At 41.0% G+C, this 18,468-nt stretch overlaps 1 protein-coding gene across 1 annotated transcript; it reads left to right on the plus strand.

Annotated features, from left to right (window-relative positions):
* Positions 1 to 1,424: 1,424 nt before the first annotated feature.
* LOC117731181 (endothelin-3) lies at positions 1,425 to 11,559 on the plus strand. The gene is made up of 4 exons (XM_034533358.1): positions 1,425 to 1,500; positions 2,362 to 2,590; positions 9,578 to 9,724; positions 10,852 to 11,559. The coding sequence occupies exons 1-4, from the start codon at positions 1,431 to 1,433 to the stop codon at positions 10,934 to 10,936; spliced, it is 531 nt and encodes a 176-aa protein (XP_034389249.1). The 5' UTR covers positions 1,425 to 1,430; the 3' UTR covers positions 10,937 to 11,559.
* The last annotated feature ends 6,909 nt before the right edge of the window (positions 11,560 to 18,468 follow it).

Here is an 18,468-nt window from a genome sequence, read left to right on the forward strand (position 1 = left end):
TTTATGTACTTATGTGTAAATGTAAGTGCATGAGTACATGCATCTAGTTGCATTGCAATTAATATTGCCAATACCATTACTGCTTTTATTATCATTATTCTATTCTATTTATTATTTACTATATTTTTATTTATTTATATCTACCATTTGCACTCTCAATAGTAGCTCTCATCATGGTAAAGAAATTATTTCTTATGATTTTCAGGAAGGCGTTACTTTTCAGAATGTCGTTGGCTTTGTAAAGATAAGGTTGCCCGGGATAAGAAGCTCCCTCATGGGCATCAATGCTAAAACTAGATTTCTGAGAAAGTATGTACTCCATCATCTAATGTTCACTCAATAGCTTTATGTTGTATTTGCATACTCTGCTTTATGGTCTATTTGGCTCTAAATGGAACATAATTTACTAAATGAACATCATGCTGTATTGAAGAAGACTTGAAACTAGAGCTTGAGACCAGGAACTCATTTTTATGTGACGCCCACAAATGTGGGGTCACATGGTTGTTGATGTGATTTGGTTTCATGTGTAGCCAACATATTTGCAGTGCACACGAGAAAGAGTTTGATAACTGACAGACGTGCCTTTACTCTGGGTGTGGTGTACATTCTGGCTTGTATCCAGCAGGGGGCGGGGTGGAGCGTTATTTTACTGTGGGTCAGGTTTTACGACAGGAGAAGTGATTTGCGGACGTGGCGCTGCAATCCCGTTGTCCTCATTCTGCTGAGCGAGGCTGTAGTTTTATACAATATCATCAATAGCCACATTTTTGATTACATTAAAGTTCAAGTCGAACGGGATAAAGTCAACATAATTATGAAGTGTAATTTATGTCGATTTTATGTCGAACAACATTGCTTCAACGTATAGAAATGTACATTCCATTAGTGAAAAACTTGACTTGGATAACAGCCGACTAATTTAACATGGACCACTTGTAAAATTCTAAATACACCTGTTTGTACCAGTGGTTCTTGCATGAGGCCCATTGTCTACTCTGCAGTTCTTAACGTTGTGTCGGTTGTCAACTGTGTTTCAGCTTGCATATGCTGTAATATATTAGCTATGTTGCAATTGTGCTCATTTTTAATTTAAAATAGGAACATGTTTTTTTAATATTTAAAAAAAATACTGCATTTATTGGTGATGCCGGAAGTGAGCGGTCAACGGTAAAGCAAAACTGGACAGCTAATTTCAAGGAGTCTCAACCCTTCTCTTTGTCGTTTGACTGCAAAGCTTTTGTTTTGAAAAGTCGTAGCAGGAAGCTAGCGTGACTACTACAGGTGACTTGTTGGCTCATGATAACCCGGAGTGCGCTGAGGTGGGCACCAGACACGCGGAGCGGCAGTGCAGCTCTACCAGCTGTCAGCGGACGATGCGGGATGTTTCCTGAGGAGCTTTGGACTTTTTAAAAACATTTTCATGTGTGATGGCTAATGTGTCATTGGTTTATGTGGGAGTTTTGTTTCTCATCGTGGTGACAGCATCTTTAGCAAACGGTGAGTAGTAGTATGAGACTGTAGTCTTTTTACTGATATTTTTATTAAACGCAAATTATTTTCACATAGACTATGAAACCACTTTATGATCACAGCTCCCGTTTGCATATTGCAAACAACCATAAAATCAGCACAACCGTAACATTGAAGTCTATTCGTTGTTGCAATTTTTAAATAGTTGATTAACCACTCGAGTCTAGAGCATGCACATATAATGACAAATGCATGTGTTAAGTAACAGGAGCCCACGGTCTTCTCTCCTTTTTAATTATTTTTTGATTACACAGCGACCCGTTTGGTATCTTGTTTAAATTACCTACATTAAGGGCTGGACAACATATAGGTAATATATCAATATCGTAGGAGAGTCTTAGATTTTGGATACATTAATGTCGTTATGTGACATAATAGTTCCTAGTTTTAAAGGCTGAATGCAGTAAAATTACATACTTTTTTGTAGTTTAGTATTTTCGAGCTGTTCTTTTATTTGCTTTTACACGCTTAATATTATTCACATTACTGATGATTGTTAACCAACAATCTAAATTGTTAAAATATTTTGTGAGAGCACTTATCGTCATCGAGGTATTTGATATTACAAAATATAGTGAAATTTGATTTTTCCCATAACGCCCAGCCCTATTGAGAAAATCCATAATTGAAACTGTTATCAGATAACCAATACTCTTGATCTGTCCTTCAATCGGATCAGCACTTTGCTGGTAGCAAGGACTGCAGCCAGTGTTTATAATACAATCACTAAGGTCGCGTTTGTATTCCTAATCTATACTTAAAATAAAGAAATAAATTGATTAAATAGTTGTTAATACCATTTCTTCTCAAATTGTCGTGATCCGGCAGGTTCCTCATTTCGCAAAGATGTGAGCTCGAGGAAGGAGTTGAAGGCGGCCGCGGTGGAGCTGCTCCTGCCCGGCGGAGCGGAGCCCCAGGCCGGCGGAGCGAAGCCCTGCTCCACCTGCGACCCACCGGGCGCCAGGAGGCGTTCCAAGAGGTGCACGTGTTACACTTACACGGACAAAGAGTGTGTGTATTACTGCCACCTGGACATCATCTGGATCAATACGCCAGAGTAAGAGTGCCTCATGTATCCGATACTTTGGCCGCACTTTTTGTTTTTGTTTCTTTTTTGTGTTACTTGTTTTGGTGTCAGTACAGGGAAACATATGGAAACCGGGTTTTTGTTTCCTCATACATCAGGATTTATATATATTATAAAGATTCAATGTAAACATTCGGAATTCATTTTTGCATTCCTGTCATGTTTTTAATTTAATTTAATTGGAGAACAGCTTCACAATCTGCAAGTTTATTTGAGCTCACCTGCATTGGGGGATGCCAGATGATGCAGTGCCAAGCAGGTGAGCACACAAATTTGATGCCTGAAAGTTTGAGCGAGTCGTGACAGAGAGCAGTGCAGCAATTGTTCTTTCTGCTGCTACACTTGCAGAACTCCCAATGGGAAGACAATTTAAGAGACGGAAGCGAAGCCATTTCAGACATGTTTAGGGTGCATGAAGCACATTCAATCCCGTACACTTCCTAACATCAGACCAACGGAAACGTACCTGGATGAGATCAAAGACATTGTGTCGTACAGTGTTACGGACGTGTTTTATTTCACAGCAGCACGTCAAACTGGGTATAATCTTGTTGATTTATCTTCCTTTGTTGCTCAAGAGTTATACCATGGAATGAATCCAGTTGAAGTCACTTTGTGTTCGTTTGCTAATGTTACATTACATTACATTTCAATCAGCTGATGCTTTTATCTAAAGCGACTTACAATAAGAGCATTCAACCATGAGTACAACTCAGAACAACAATAATGTCTCAGAGAAGATCGATAGCTCCTGTTTTGGCTTGGTATGAGCCATATTTTTAAATATGTGCTTATTCCCAGAACAGAAATCTCAACATTGTATAAAACCAGGTTCAATGTTCTTGTTTCATTTTGATTACATATTAGAGTTGTAGGTTTTTACTGAGGGAATTTTAGATATCTCTCTGTATCATTCCAGAAATCCGAAAAATACTGTCAACAGCCAAAAACGTGCATGTTTTTCGGAATAAATGAACAAACCCCTCAGTATAAACCTTCAGAATAGAGAGGAACGAAACCGGAAAGTTTGGATGTAAGAGCTGCTGAAGTGGAGATTTCTGACTCATTTCGAGAAAACAACCTTTAAAGAAGTGTTTTGTAAAAGTACATACATTTTGAAGACGCTACAAGGGAATAGAGTACACATATTAACCAACAGATATCAGCTTGAAACTTCCCCAGTTCATAATTTTTATTGAGACAAATATCTATTGTGTTCCAAGTTTTCTGAGATTTTATGGACATTATTTAATATTGTGAATTTGGAAGAAATTGTCCATGTTTTGTTCATTGTAAAGTTTCATCTTCCCGTGTTTGCGTTCTCTGCTTTCCTCTGAGCTATACTTCTAGTTTACATATTTACTTGAATTGAAGAGGTTTCTTTTATCCCATGTGGTCTCATCATGTGTATTACAATCACTGATGTAGATTTAGTTTCTAATGTCTCTTATATCTATTTTCAGTAGTGCGAGAGGTAAATCTGCACAATAGAGTGCTGCAGGAATGAGGTTTATTTGTAGGTATCCCTGTAGGCGAACAAGGAAGTTAGCATCACTGGTTCCCTCGACAAAAAGCCAATGAGATTGTTCCATTGGATTTTGGATTATTGCAGCAAATACACTCTGTGAGAAACAAATGTTTATGATACTTACCCGTTTAGTTGAGAAAGACATGTTTCACGAATTGTGAGTGCCATCGTTTAAGTAAAACGCTAACGTTAGGCTAAAACAACTACGCCATGGTCACATGATGTATCGTCTCCACCATTAAGCTAAAGTAGTACTAGAGTTTTAATGATGACGTTTAGTCATCTAATTTTTTTAAACCCCTAAAAGCTAAACCTAAATTCATGAAGTGAATTTACTGAAGCATTTTATATCACAGAAGGATACGTTATCTTAAGTCTGTGTTAACCATAAACATTATAACCCCCCAAAAACTTCCAAGACTCATTCCTTCAGCAAATCATAAACCTTATGCAAGCTCACAGAAGATAGTTTCATTATCTTCACATACTTTCGAGGCCAGTGTGAGGTTAAGGGTTATAGTGCTAAGGCCGTGACACGTGGCCCATGTCGGTCTTTTGGCGAGAGTCTGTCGCCCGAGTTGTGTGTCTCGCACCGTTGACACACTTGCACTTGTCGGAGGCTATTTTGGCCGATTCAGCATGTTGAATGGGCACCGGAAAAGACAAACAGAGGTGAGGAAAGCAAGTAAAGACAAGAGGGCACGCAGAGAAGGCTCCTCTCATCTGATCTTTCCGATTCTCAAACGTTTTCTCAACAACATGGCTATCTGGAAAGAAGCTAGGTTGTGAGTGAGAGAGGTGTAAAAAATAAATATAAATACATTGTTTCATGTACGTATCCTCAGAGTGGCTTGTGTATCCGCATAGGTCTTCCGGTTTCCAAGTAGACCGGTTTGAATGACGACAACAGACTACCGACACCGTGTATGGTTATTTGCCACCTGGTATGGTTAATAGCTGCAGAAATAACGTCCTATTGGCTGTTGTTTGCCAGTTCTTTGATGTTGGTTGGGTGTGTCCGGGTCTTTGAATTCCACCTCAAGTTGAAAAGTAAAGATCAGACGCATCAGTCAGATGCAGAAATGACTTCAGATGTGGAGCTTACCAGCTGGCGATCACAAATCATTGAATGTGATTGATGCAGCTCTTGGTGCAGCTTGGTGGTGTCGGGTTTGTTCTCTAGACAAAAAGACAGATTGTCAGAAAATGTCTTATCACATCTCATTTCCTAGTTTATTTTCACTTTGCCATATGATTACCATGAACTGATCAATGGACATTGAACAATGGTCCTGTCTGTCTCAAGGGAGCACTTTGATATCATCAGCAGGATTATTTTCTCTTGAGAAAACTCCTCCAGACCACCAGGCTGAGTAGTGCTGACTGTGTGGAGTTAAATTCTAACAATTTGGGTCGGTAAACAAAAATAAAGAAGTTTGATATGTGTAAGCCACATACAAGGTCAGAAATGTTTATGTAAGTGTGCACAATGTATACTGAAATACACTTTCACGCTTAAATAGGGACTGGCTAAACAAAGCCAGATCCTTTTGGAAATTGCATTTAATAACCTGAAAGGGGAACACTTTTTGCAACGTGTTCAAAAGACAGTACAAGAGCACATTGCATTGTTTTGCTCAATGACGTTTGGTCTGTAGGCACACATGGCAGTATAATATGATCCATCCTTTCTCTGTATGTGCTTATTCCTTTTCAGAGCAATAAGTGAAGGCAATCCCAGCATTTAAAGAGATAGTACAAATAGCATTTCACATTAATTGCATTTATAATATAACAGTAATTATAGATATTAGGGTATTACAATTAAGTTGACAGTGTTCTTAACAAGTGTGAGGCGTTAGAGAAGGTTATTACATTTCTGTTGTTTGATGTCAACAAGACTGCAGGTGTTAAAACGTTGAAACCAGGTATATAACTTTGGTGATAATGTGTAAGCCTGTGGCATCTAACGTGTTTGTCATTTACTCCTCTGTGTTTATTGTCGAAGCCAACCAAAATCACCAGATAGCACAACCCTTTGTTTAACGGAAACACCCTGGTGCCTCACAAACAAGACCAGTAGCTCACATTCCGCGAGCTGCTTTTGATTTGGGACTCTCCTTACTGTCGGTCGCGAAGCAACAAAGACTGTTTTCAATTTATGTACTACTTTACAGCCACTCACCATGCACCTCTCTGAAGCGCCAGAGATGTCCACGAGTTGGTATCAATTTCCCTTTTCTTAAGGTTTCTCTTGATCGTGTCTTTATAGCGGAGCCGACGGCGGCCACGATGTCTCTTGCCAGATGGTAGCTGCGAGAAGAGAATCTGCTCCGGCATGCGATCGGTTGGCATTCTCAGAAGGTGTCCTGTCCAGCGGAGATTCTTTCTGATGACGAGGTCTTCCATAGAAGGGAGTCCTGTCCTCTTGAGAATCTCCGTGTTAGTCACCTTGTCCTGCCATTTGATTTTCAAAATTGACCTCAAATGTCTCATCATAAAAGCGTGTAGCTTCTTCTCTTGGCTCCTGTACACTGTCCATGTCTCAGCCCCGTACAGCAGGGTGGAAATTATGATCGCTCTGTAGATTTTCCCTTTTACTCTTGCGGACACATGATGGTTGTTCCAGAGTCTTTCGCGAAGCCGACCAAAGGACATGCTAGCCTTTGACATCCTCTTTTGTATCTCAGTTTCTATTCGGCCATCTCCTACTATTGTGCTGCCGAGGTACGTGAATTCTTGTACAGAGTGGGGCCATCAACCATAATATCTTCCTGCCTGGATGTTTCAGAGTTCGACTGGAACAGCACTTCTGTCTTTTTGATGTTGATCTTTAGGCCAAACTGTATCGATGAAGTGGCGAACGCGTCTACAATCTTCTGCATCTCTTCTGCTGAGTGAGCAACCAGTGCAAAAAACTAATAGCAAACCCAAGCCGTTTTTCAACAGGTTGTGAGACTTGTTGTGAGGTTGTGGTGCAATAATATATAGTCGTAGTGCCATTTTTTGGTCAACATATAAGTTTGTCATATGCGTTGGTCTTGGATGAGCTAGACCCAGCTAGTTGGGCCACTTTGGCTCAGAGAGAGAGCGGGTGGTCCTTGAATCAGAAGGTTGCCGCTTCGATCCCCGGATCCAGGAAAGACACTAAACCCCAAATTGCTTCGGTGGGCTGAGCCAGCCGTGTGTGAATGTGTTAGTTAGCCCTGATGTGCAGGTGGCACCTTGCACGGTAGCCCCTGCCATCAGTGTATGAATGGGTGAATGATGTTGCGTCAAAGCAGAAGACTAGGAAGGCGCTACAAAAGTACAAGTCCATTGACCTGATTTTCTCTGCGCCCATCCTCACTGTGATTTCTGCCGTCGCCACTGACGTGGTGTTCTGGGTTCGCCTGGAGTTCCTCCAACACCATCACGGTCAAGTTGTTCAAGAGAACCACTGCTGTCCTTCAAAGTTAGCAGGCGGTGGGTGCCATGTGGTTTTACTTTACTTTGATGTTGTTTGATTTTTATGTAATTTTCGTTCTCCATTTTGGCTAGCTGGTTCTTCATCATAATTTACAGCCACGTGGAGAGAAAATAACAAGTTGAGGGCAGTGTCAGTTGGATTAGTTCCTCACATGAATGCAGCGAGAGCATCAAAGCCCATTTCAGTCCATCATTCCTTCCTGGGCTCACCAAGCTAAGTGCTGAGATTTGGAAACGTGGCAGACTCCACAAGTCCAATGGGGGAAAAGACACAGAGGAAAAGCAGTTCAGACAATCCAATAGCTGGTTGTCAAGATACTCCAAATGATTTGGAAGAGAAAAACAAAGGGAACGGTAACACTATTACCCAGACTGTCCACTGTAAGCTTTCATAATAGTTTACAGACTGACCCACAGGTCCAGCTTTGACCTACTTTTCCTGCCATCGTTATGCATGCAAACACTTTTCTTGTGCTTGAAAATATTTTTTGTCTGGCTTCTCTCTGTGGGTGGGGTTTGTGGCAGACTTTAGTATTCTGTTGGATCATTGGAGTTTTAAGATGAGATAAGATTTGGGTCCATCTATCTTTAGTCCGTACTTTCATATTGCACTTCTTACAAATCCCTTTATTCACATTGTATGGCTCGCCTTTTTCATAACATTTTAAACTAAACAATTGCCAAACAGTTGCATTAGTTCACCGCCGCCCATCTTCTCTTCACCTCGCTCTCAAACCACACAGCGAGTGACGCGACTCAGTGTCCTCGTCTCTGCAATTATCTCCTTTACCCAAAAGTTGTTGGAAAAACCAACAATAGATATAATCGATTCCAAAATCCACAACATGATTTTATCATTATTTAACAACATATTCAGCTTTAATCCATATTTGGTGGTGTTTACCCTTTCAAAAACTACATTTTCACTGTAGTAAAACATATTTACTCTCCTTCACATATCTGTACTAACAGGGCAGTATGGCAACAATCTAACAGAACCATACATAACAATTATATAAGCAGAATACCACTAAGTCAGATGTATGCCAGCATGTTAGTTACTTTTATTTGATACGCTACAAAAATGGTGAGAAGCATCGAGAAAGCATGAGATAACGAGAAAGAGGGATACTGAATATAGCGCAAAAGTGATAATATTGACAGCTCTCCCTCCATATGCAATGACATTTCTTTTTCATGCTTCTGTAAATTTCTTCAGATTTGACTGGTCACAATGGTGGACATGACCTGAAGTATTTCCTGAGATCTTTAGTACAGCAGTATGTACTATTTACTTAGGCTTTCATAATTTACATACCAAGCAATACTCTAATATACTGTACCCCATGAGTGCTCATACACAATACTTTTTGTTTAAATCAGCTGGTTAGTCGGTGTTATAGTTTATTTATTGTCAAGAAGGAAAGGGGCTTGAAAGAGAATCTTTACAAAAACATAACTTTACTGGCAGAATGATTTAGGAGTTAAAGTTATTTTCCTTTTCCTTGTGATTACTTTAAAACATACTTATTGAATTCAAAACACACTGACTTCAGTTGAGTAGGTTACAATCTACACAATCCAACAGACGTGAGATAAATCCTAATTGCAAAACTTAATTGTAGTTACTATTTTCAGAGTGGTTTAAGTAAGATACATATTAGACATTACAGTCTGTTGGTGTTCTGGACTGCATTACTTTGAAAGGTGTTTACTATATTGTGTCCCCATCCTGTGTCCAATAGTGGAGGACAAAATATTAGAAACACCTGTCAGTATAATGCAATCCAGTATTATACTGCTGGCCACCTAAGCCTCTCAAATCGCGATAGAGTTCCATTTATTTCTCACTGACGCATTGTTAAACATTATAAGTCTTCTGTCCGTCGTCAGTCTAATGTACAGGGCTTCCTATCTGACTGGTCACTCCGCTCACCGCATGCGTCTGTGTCCTTTTGCAGGCACACTGTACCGTATGGCATGTCCAGTTACCAGGGTTCCCTGCGTGTGAGACGCTCCACTGAGCACCGGAGGAGTGGGGAGGTGGCCCAGCGCTGTGTGTGCACGCGGCAGACTGACTCTCGCTGCAGCAGCTTCTGCATGGACAGGTAACTCTACCAAAGGACAACATTTGTCCTCAACCAATTCGCATAATACGTTTAATACCAGTTGTTGGAGCTATTTATTTGATAATAGTATTTATTTGACAAGTAGTATTGTTTATTCATTCAGGTTGTTTGCTTATTTAGGTTAGATGTTTTGATATACTAGAATAGTTTTTTTCTTGTGATAGTTTTTAGTTTAGTTTAATTCTTTATTGTTGTTGTCTAGATATATTTAGTCTTTTGGTTGTTCATTTGTTCGTTAATTGGGTAACACTGTGGGCACCTGTGGTTATATGTAGGAGTAGGCAGGTACAGGACCAGCATGCACCTGGGTAGGCCTATGTTTTTTTACCTGCGCAGGAGAGGCAGCGTTAGGAGTTCCTTTGTTCTTTTGTTTGTTTGCTTTGTTTAATTAAAAAAATGATCAGAAAAACAGATTCCTGAATGGACAATGCTTTCTTTTGGCTGCGTAAACCACAAACCCATGGTGCGTCAGTGGCAATTTGATTTATGTTTGTTTTTGATTTATTGGACAAATGGCCACTACACCAGTGTTGAAAACACATATCGAATTGGCATGCAGGTGTCACACTGTATGTGTGAGCAGTGTACGATGGCTACCTCACTGAACTGCCGCGGTGTGCTAGATACTATATATTTATTTATTTTATCACGCAGGCAATGTGGGCCCGGGCGTAAATGATACATATTTAGCTTCTGGTAACCATAGAAACAATGTTAATCCTCCATTAATAGGATAGGTTCCAAGTTTTTCCAAGTCTATTAGTTGCCGGCCACTGGAACCATTTCTCCGACTAATCCAACTCCAATGAATTAGATGGGGGCAGCAGTCCTCAGCCAATTACTCTCTCAGTCTATAATGGGCACTGGAGTATTAAAGAGGGACCTGAAAAGAACTGAGCCTATCCTTTCATTTGCATGCGCAAAACCACCAACCATTAGTTAAACTAATTATAAGCACTTTCAAAATTTGCTACAAATTGAAATGTGGCAGAAGTGGCTAACTCCACATGTGTGAATAGACGTATTGGAGGAAAAGCCTTTGGTTTAACTTGGTCTTTGAACAATGCCTAATTGGACCTCTTCAAGTGTCTGTGTTTTTTATCCAGCAGGCAGAAGAGACCAGCCCGAGCAGTGCCTAAAATAAACAAGAGGACAGCATCTCTACGCAGTGGACCTGAAATGGACATATAAGTGACATGCTCAAGACCTAGAAAATGGACATGACTTGTCTGTTACATGAGGCATCCCATTTTTACTCAGTGCCTGCTCATCAGACAAACGGATGTATAAGCTGCTTGCACAAAAACAGAAAGCTCTCTTACCGCCTGTGTCTGCTCGGCAGGTGTGGACAATGTTTTTCATTATTCTGTCACAGCTGAGGAATTGTTCATATAGCACGCTTGTGTCAACCATAAAAGACTTTAATAGAGCTCACACGTATCCATGTGTGTGGAGGCCACTTCAAGAGCTGCTGCCATCATTGTCCACCACCTCAATGCATGATGTTAAAATATTACATTCTTTACAAATTCACAACTTGTCGCAGTCACTGAAACGTCCATTATATAATTTTTTATTAGGTTGTTCCATTAGTTATTTCAGCATTTCAGTGAATTACTCCTTTTTTTCCGTGACATTTATTGGAGGAAAGGGGACTTTTATTAAGCTGTATCTAAGTCTTGTGAATATGAAATGTGTTTCAATATATATAGGCTCTAAATTATATTTTCGTACAGTATGTATATGTACAATAAAGGTGTATAATAAGATGTTGTATATAGGATGATATAATTGATCATGCTAATCAACAGTCTTCTGTGGTAATAATAATAATAAACAATGTAATAATGTACACTTTATTGATCGCAAAGTGGGGAAATTCTTCTCTTTCTCATGTGACTAGAGCTTTTATTGTGAAAGGTAAGACCTGGTACGCTCTGCTTTTGTCAAAGTTGAAAGGAGTCTAACTAAGTTTGTATCTTGGTTTCAGACTCTGTTGTTTTATGAATATAAGAGCAACTCAACAGGTTCCAAACAACATGATTGGTTGATGCCTTTTTATTTGTGGTGCGAAAATAAATATATAGTAATAATAATATTTTGTGAAAAAGTTTTAATGAAAAAAGCAACTGTTGATGTGCAAATTAAGAGCACACAAAAACCCCCGGTGTGTAAAGGTCTCAAGGTTTTTTATTTTGTTTTACTAAACACAAACCATGAACTGGAAGCTACCTAGTACTGTCAAAAAATGTGCTGTTTATTTTGTTGGGAGGCTGTCCACATTGTTTAGATTATGGTTCTAGAGCAAGTAACACCACAACATGAGGAAATCTCACGACTGCAACTGTGTCCAAATTGACCTCTTTGACAGCTACAGCATTTGACCTTTTGCCCTACGGGAAAGGAGGTGTTATAATCCTGCCCTCAATCCCAGGAGTTGGCTGAATTCCTGCCCCAACACTTGAAACCTCCTGATGATGAAGCGTCATACCACAGGTGTTGAGTTCTGAAGTTGACACGGCTTTAGAAACATTGAGTTTGTGTCGTTTTTTGATTTGTTGTCTGCTGCAGCGGCTCAAATTCCCACCTGCTCTAAACGAGCTAACATGAAACATGAAACTTGGCCCAATAACTGGTTATTAGGAGCTTCCCAATATATACAACTCCAATTGGCCACATGTTGCGATTTACAATAGCTTTTGCTGGCCTAATATTACATTACATTACATTACATGTCATTTAGCTGATGCTTTTATCCAAAGCGACTTACAATAAGTGCATTAAACCATGAGTCCAAACTCAGAACAACATGAATCAAGCAAGTACAATTTCTTCAATAACGTTAAACTACAGAGTACTATCCGTACGTGCCATTTAAGTGCTACTAAAGTGCTAAACAATAAAGTGCTATCGGTAAGATGTAGAGACTTTCTGCTGTCCTGATGTCAATGGGGAGCTCGTTCCACCAATGAGGAGCTAGCACAGCAATTAAAAAATGAAATAACAAGACAGCGCAACTAGAAACCTGTTCATAATCTGCATGAAAACAGTTAAACCCACAAGTTAACTAAATAAAGAACTGGGCTTACTGGTGCATTCAAATCCCTATATTGCGCAAACTCGCCTCAAATGAGCGTTAAGCAACCATGCCCGCAAATCACTTTCATAACTATTGCACAAATAAGATAATTATCTGACATCTGGCCACAACGAAATGCAAACAGAAACAGTGAACAGTGCGAGTATTTGTTATAGCTTGAACCACAAACAGACTGAGCATAATATTGAACTGAAGACAGGATCTACAGAGGTGCCTTTGAATGCTGATATGACCGCTAAGCTCAGAAAACAAAGAGTTAGACTACAAAGCCAGTGACTTTGAATCGTTGAAACCAAATTAAACTAAATGATGTTTCCACCTCTAAAATGTTGACTTTAAAGTAACCTTAAAGAGCCAGTTTGTAGGATTTAGTGGCTTCAGGGGGTGAGGTCGCAGATTGCAATCAACAGAATACCTCTCTGCTCACTCCTCCCTTTCCAAGCATGTAGGAGAACTAAAGTAACCTTCGGGTAATGTTAAAACATGAACGGCTCTCTCTAGAGCTAGTGTTTGGGTTGTCCACACTGGGCTTACAGTAGAAACATGGCAGTGCAACTCGGTGGCCAACGAATCACTGGTTGGAGTTAATGTGTAACTGAGCACTTTCTAATTAAATTAGAGGTTAATCAGACCAATGAGAAGCGCAGACTGGGACTGCTACAGTACCTTGTTCAGAGGATAGTTACAGAGACCCCTTGGTTTCCAAGTTTGTTTTATTCAAATATTTATTTGCAGGAATGTTTTTTTTATTGCCTCAATTATTTGACATGGTTGTCAGCGAATTTCATTTGGTATATCCTGTGACACAAAAAGAATCATTGTGGTCCATGGGAAAATAACCAGCTGCTCTTTCCAAAACAGTGCAGGGAAGGTGAATTCAATGCTGTCCCTTTCACTCTCCAATTTGTTCAGGTTATTATCAGGTTTTTTTTGCTGGATTATTTTCAAAGCAAATTCTCACAGAGGTTACTCTCAGGGAAGTGACTGCTATGTTGAGTGGAGAATGTCTGTGTTGTGAAAGTGGAAAAATTCCCTGCTGCTGGCATGAGTTAATACCATTTAGAATACACTAAAGATTACAACCAAAGTTCGTAAAACATTCCTTTTCTTATTCTTTTTTTTTTGTGGCTTTGAACCATGCACAACCTGTAAGGTGAGGACCTTACAAAAGACTGCGGCTCTTTGCACTATTCACACAGCTTTTCAATTAAGTTTGACTCGGAAATCTGACCCAGCTGTTGTAAAGACCGACACAATCCTCTGGCTGGTGAAGTGAGGGGAGCCAGATTTTCTCCACTGTCAGGCTGGTTTAGATGATTTGGAGCTTGTCCTGGTTAAATGTTGTGTAATAGTGGTACTTGTTACCCAGAGAGGTTTGAAGGAGATGCTATGTAAAAACCTGTGGCACTAACGTCGGCAGTGTGCGTTGGCACATCATTTAATAGCGTTAGCATTTGTATGCTGCGTTAACTACTGACGGTATGCTGAATGAAAACACATGCTGCTTTTGCTTTTTAATGATTGCAACATAAAGACCGGCCCGGCTTTACAGGAACAGTGTTGCTCCTTCATTTCATGGTCTTCTGTCTCGATTACCAGGTGTGGGGTTTGTTCACTTCAACACTGTGATGCATAGCTTTAGCTTCTATCTCTATTTTCGCTACTAACTCAGTTTGATATCCTAGATGTGTCCTTCAGACATATGATATCCCTTCTGTCTTCAGGGAGTGCAGTTTGTGACAGAGTTAGTTCGACAGGTAGACCTGGCGGGTTGGAGGAGCAGCGAAGAGCGGGGTTTAGGAAGGGTCAACTAGGCCCAGCTCTGTCAAATGTGCTGGAAATGTTGTGATTCCCAAGAAATATGACTCCATTCGGCCAAATCGTTTTTTTGTCTAAATTCAGCTTTTAAAACTTCAAAATGCCAAGAAACATGATTGACTTTGAGAAATCAATTACTGAAAGACTGCATAAATTGTGATGATGAAACAAGTGTGTGATGGGTTTCACTCCTCCTTAAGAGACACCAGCTGAAGTGATCGTTCTCAGCTTTGTAAAGCCCAAAACCTGCAGCTTTGACTTTGGCATTTGAGCTGCTTCCTTCTGTTGTGAAAAGGGCTTGAACCTAGCTTGAGGCTATATTTGTGAAGTTAGGTTTGATGCTGATGAGACCAGACCAGACTACTGAGACTCTATGTTTGGACAAATGACTGTTCTGGCACTACAAAGCCACAGGCAACATGTTAAATGGGTGTTTTTTGTTCTCTCGATGTAAATGTAGTTATTATTCTTGACATTTGAGATGTGCAGAGTGCTTTCCCACATGGGAAGGTGAGCAAGAGGTCAGCAAACAAAAGTAAATGCACGGTGTGCAAGTGATCAGTGCATTCATCCTCCCGTCATGGTCCATTGAAAAATGTGTGGAATGCTAAAGGTTATCTTAACATATTAAGGGCAAGTTGTTGAGGCTAAATGTTCCTCATGAAAGGTTGTAAAAACGCCAGATGGACTCCTAGTACAACCCTCCTCAGGACTCGCCGAGCAAGCAAAGCAGAAAGCATTGATGAGGATTGTGTGTGAAAAGTAATGTTCTTGTTGACAGATTTCCACTAAAGAGCGAATTAAAGGCTCCTGAAATAAATAAAGCCTGTCCCTGAATCCTACGACTCAGCCGCAGCACATCCCTCACACCGTGTGGACCGGCTGCCTCAAACCACCAATGCTATTTTTACAGCATGCATGGACATACTTTTTTAGTGTAGACACGCCTCCAGGTCATACTTGTGGGCCCTGTCCTTCTAAACGGCACGGAGTGCGACCCTCACAGCGGAAGCCCGATTCACACCACAAAATGTTGTCACTTTTATTCTGTAAGCGGGGCCAGGTGGTGATTCCGCTGGGCCTCACTTCACATGAAATGGCTGTAGAGATGGTTCATCCGTCTGTGTTGTCGGCAGGCCGGTTACGCCACGCATCTCAGTGTTCACAGGAGTGTCTCTCCACGTCAGCCCGCTGTGACTGCTCACTGTTGTGGGAAAGTCCTTCATTGTTTCGCACCGCACCTTTTTTTTCAGCTCACGCAGGTTTGGTAAAGATTCAACGAGGCAAAGTTAGATAGGTTTGCATTTTCTGGTTCTCCCTAAGTGTGTGGCACAATCCTCCAGTGGAAGTGGACACGCTTGCGCATTGGCCGCAGCCCAGGTTACACTTTCCCGACCGTCCGTCGTGCTGGAAGGGCATCTGTCGCCGTTAATCTTGATATCATCAAGATGCCTGGGCCCGTCAAGGTCTCCGGGCTGCCCATTTGAACCCCTGTGGCGCGGAGACACTCTCTCCCTTGATAGTGATCAGGAATTACCCGGTCATAAGTCATCATCTGTGGGTTTTCCCCCTGAATAAGGAGTGCCTCTCTCAGGATGTTGTGCGTACTATTGTCCGTGTTCCAGAGCAGCCAAATGGACAGTTTTTTAGCGTTAGTATGTGGAAAAGAGCCTGGATCCCAGGGCGTGTCCTTGTTGACAGGTATTTGGCTTTCAGCACGGTTCAAAATGATGCATTTGCTATGTCATCCTGTCATGAGGGTTGTAGTGAATGGTCACTGTCTAAATTCATTAAAGAGCTGTCAACTTGATTAAGAACATGATTAAGAGGCCTATCACGCTCTTAATCACGTTTGTGGGATTTAGCCCAGATTTTGTGTGTTTAATTAAAACCCCCTTCCAATCCCTGGATCAGGTCCCGCGCACATTTCTGTCAGTCAAACCAGCTCTGCTTTTGTCTCTGACGTCTGCGAAGACCGTCAGTAATGTATCTGCTCTCTCTGTGGCTCCGATATGTCTGAGAACCAATGGCAATGGGAGCTCGGCTATTTTGCCGATTTCGTTTACTCCGGAAAACCATCTCTGGCCCCTTCAGATGGAGAGTGACCTTGGATGTTTCTTTCCTCCTCCTCACAGTTCTGAGGAGGAGGTTACGTCTCATCCCAGTTTCATGCATGTGTGCAATTTCAGGCGTGAGATTGTTTCCCTGATTTATTTATCATCTGGCATGGATCCCCCTGAGAGCATCAGAGGAATTTAATTCTCAAAATGGTTTTGCACAAAGGAATGACAGTGGAAGACATTGCTTCTTCTGATCTTCCACCTGCCCCTTAATTAATCTATCTGCCGGATGTCTCCCGTTTCTCATTGACTCACTCTGTCAGAGTTTTTGTCATAGTGAGTGATCGCGAGATATTTAATCATATGCTCCCCCCCCCCCACTACTGCTGATGGAGGTCTGCTTTTATTTCCATACTGTGCTCCTCACCATTACAGTACGCAATCTTTGTCTTCGCTTTCTCACAAAAGTAGAATGTCAGGTAATCTACTATGATGATTGTGCTTGTGGTAGTGGATGTACACAGTCCCTTAACCCAATATGCAGGGGTATTCAATTCATTTGTTCAACGAGGTCCAGTTAGAGAGAATTTCCTCATCAAAGGTCCAGAACATCACAATAATGTCTAAATATGATTTAGCGCCTGTAGCAAGTGTGAGTTCTGGCAAAGCATAAAAGAGGGCAACACATGATATTTCACAAGTAACCGGCTTCATTGTTTCCAGCTTACGTTTCGGTTCTGCTTCCGAACGCTCGGACAGTGTCTGCACATCGTCTGCTCATCGTCTGCCAATCACCATTGCCATATAGTTTAAAATGACAATCTTTTCCTTTTTGTTAGTTGTTTAAACATTTTTACCGATGCTTGCCTCGTCTTTAAGTTTCTACATGGCCTAGCACCTCTTGCACTGAATCAGTCCATGATGCGGAACTCGAGAAGCGGCAGGGTGACACAGCCAAACGCCAGAGGAGACTGTGTGGTACAATACAGACGTAGCACGTCTGGGGAAACTGTCAGAACCACCCACTAATGGAACAGTGTTCCTATTGAGTTAGGAGAGAGCACTAATTACCTCACCCTTAAACTAAAAACTAAAGAGACGGCTTCAAGTAAACCAAACCTCATCTCTGGCACTGCGGTTTCATACTCTCATTGTATTGTGCACTGTCCCTGGTAAGTAAGTCAGTAAGCGAGCAAGTCAGCCAGCTAGTCAATAAATATAGAAATAATGAAAGTTGTTGCAATATGCATGATGTCAAGTGTTTTTTAATTGCTTTCTACACCATACAGGTTTAAAAAATGTGTGATGCTCAGTGATGCATGAAGTCGAGTGTATGAGGTGAACAACATTGAGGCCATTGGAAAAATGTTTTTGTTCGTTATCGGCTTCTTTATGGGGAAAAATACAAGAATGTGCAAGAACAACTGAGAGAAGATTAGATATATGAACTTGGGACACCGATATATATATGATGATGCACTGCATGGATGACAAATTGATGTTTTGCAGGTGTGTGGCTTGGAGCCAGGAGGAGGAGAAGCCACAGACAGAGAGGGGGAGATGGAGAGATGGAGAGAGAGAGAGAGAGAGAGAGTGAGTGAGTGAGAGAGAGAGACAGGATTTATTAGAACATTAACACACGCATAATAATGCCTCTTTTGAAGACAGTCATCATAACATTTGAACTGTACAGATCACATTCCACATCAGCATGTCACGGACTGCAGTGACAGCGTAACTGCAGG

This window comes from Cyclopterus lumpus, chromosome 5, assembly GCF_009769545.1.
Source record: "Cyclopterus lumpus isolate fCycLum1 chromosome 5, fCycLum1.pri, whole genome shotgun sequence".
NCBI lineage: Eukaryota > Metazoa > Chordata > Actinopteri > Perciformes > Cyclopteridae > Cyclopterus > Cyclopterus lumpus.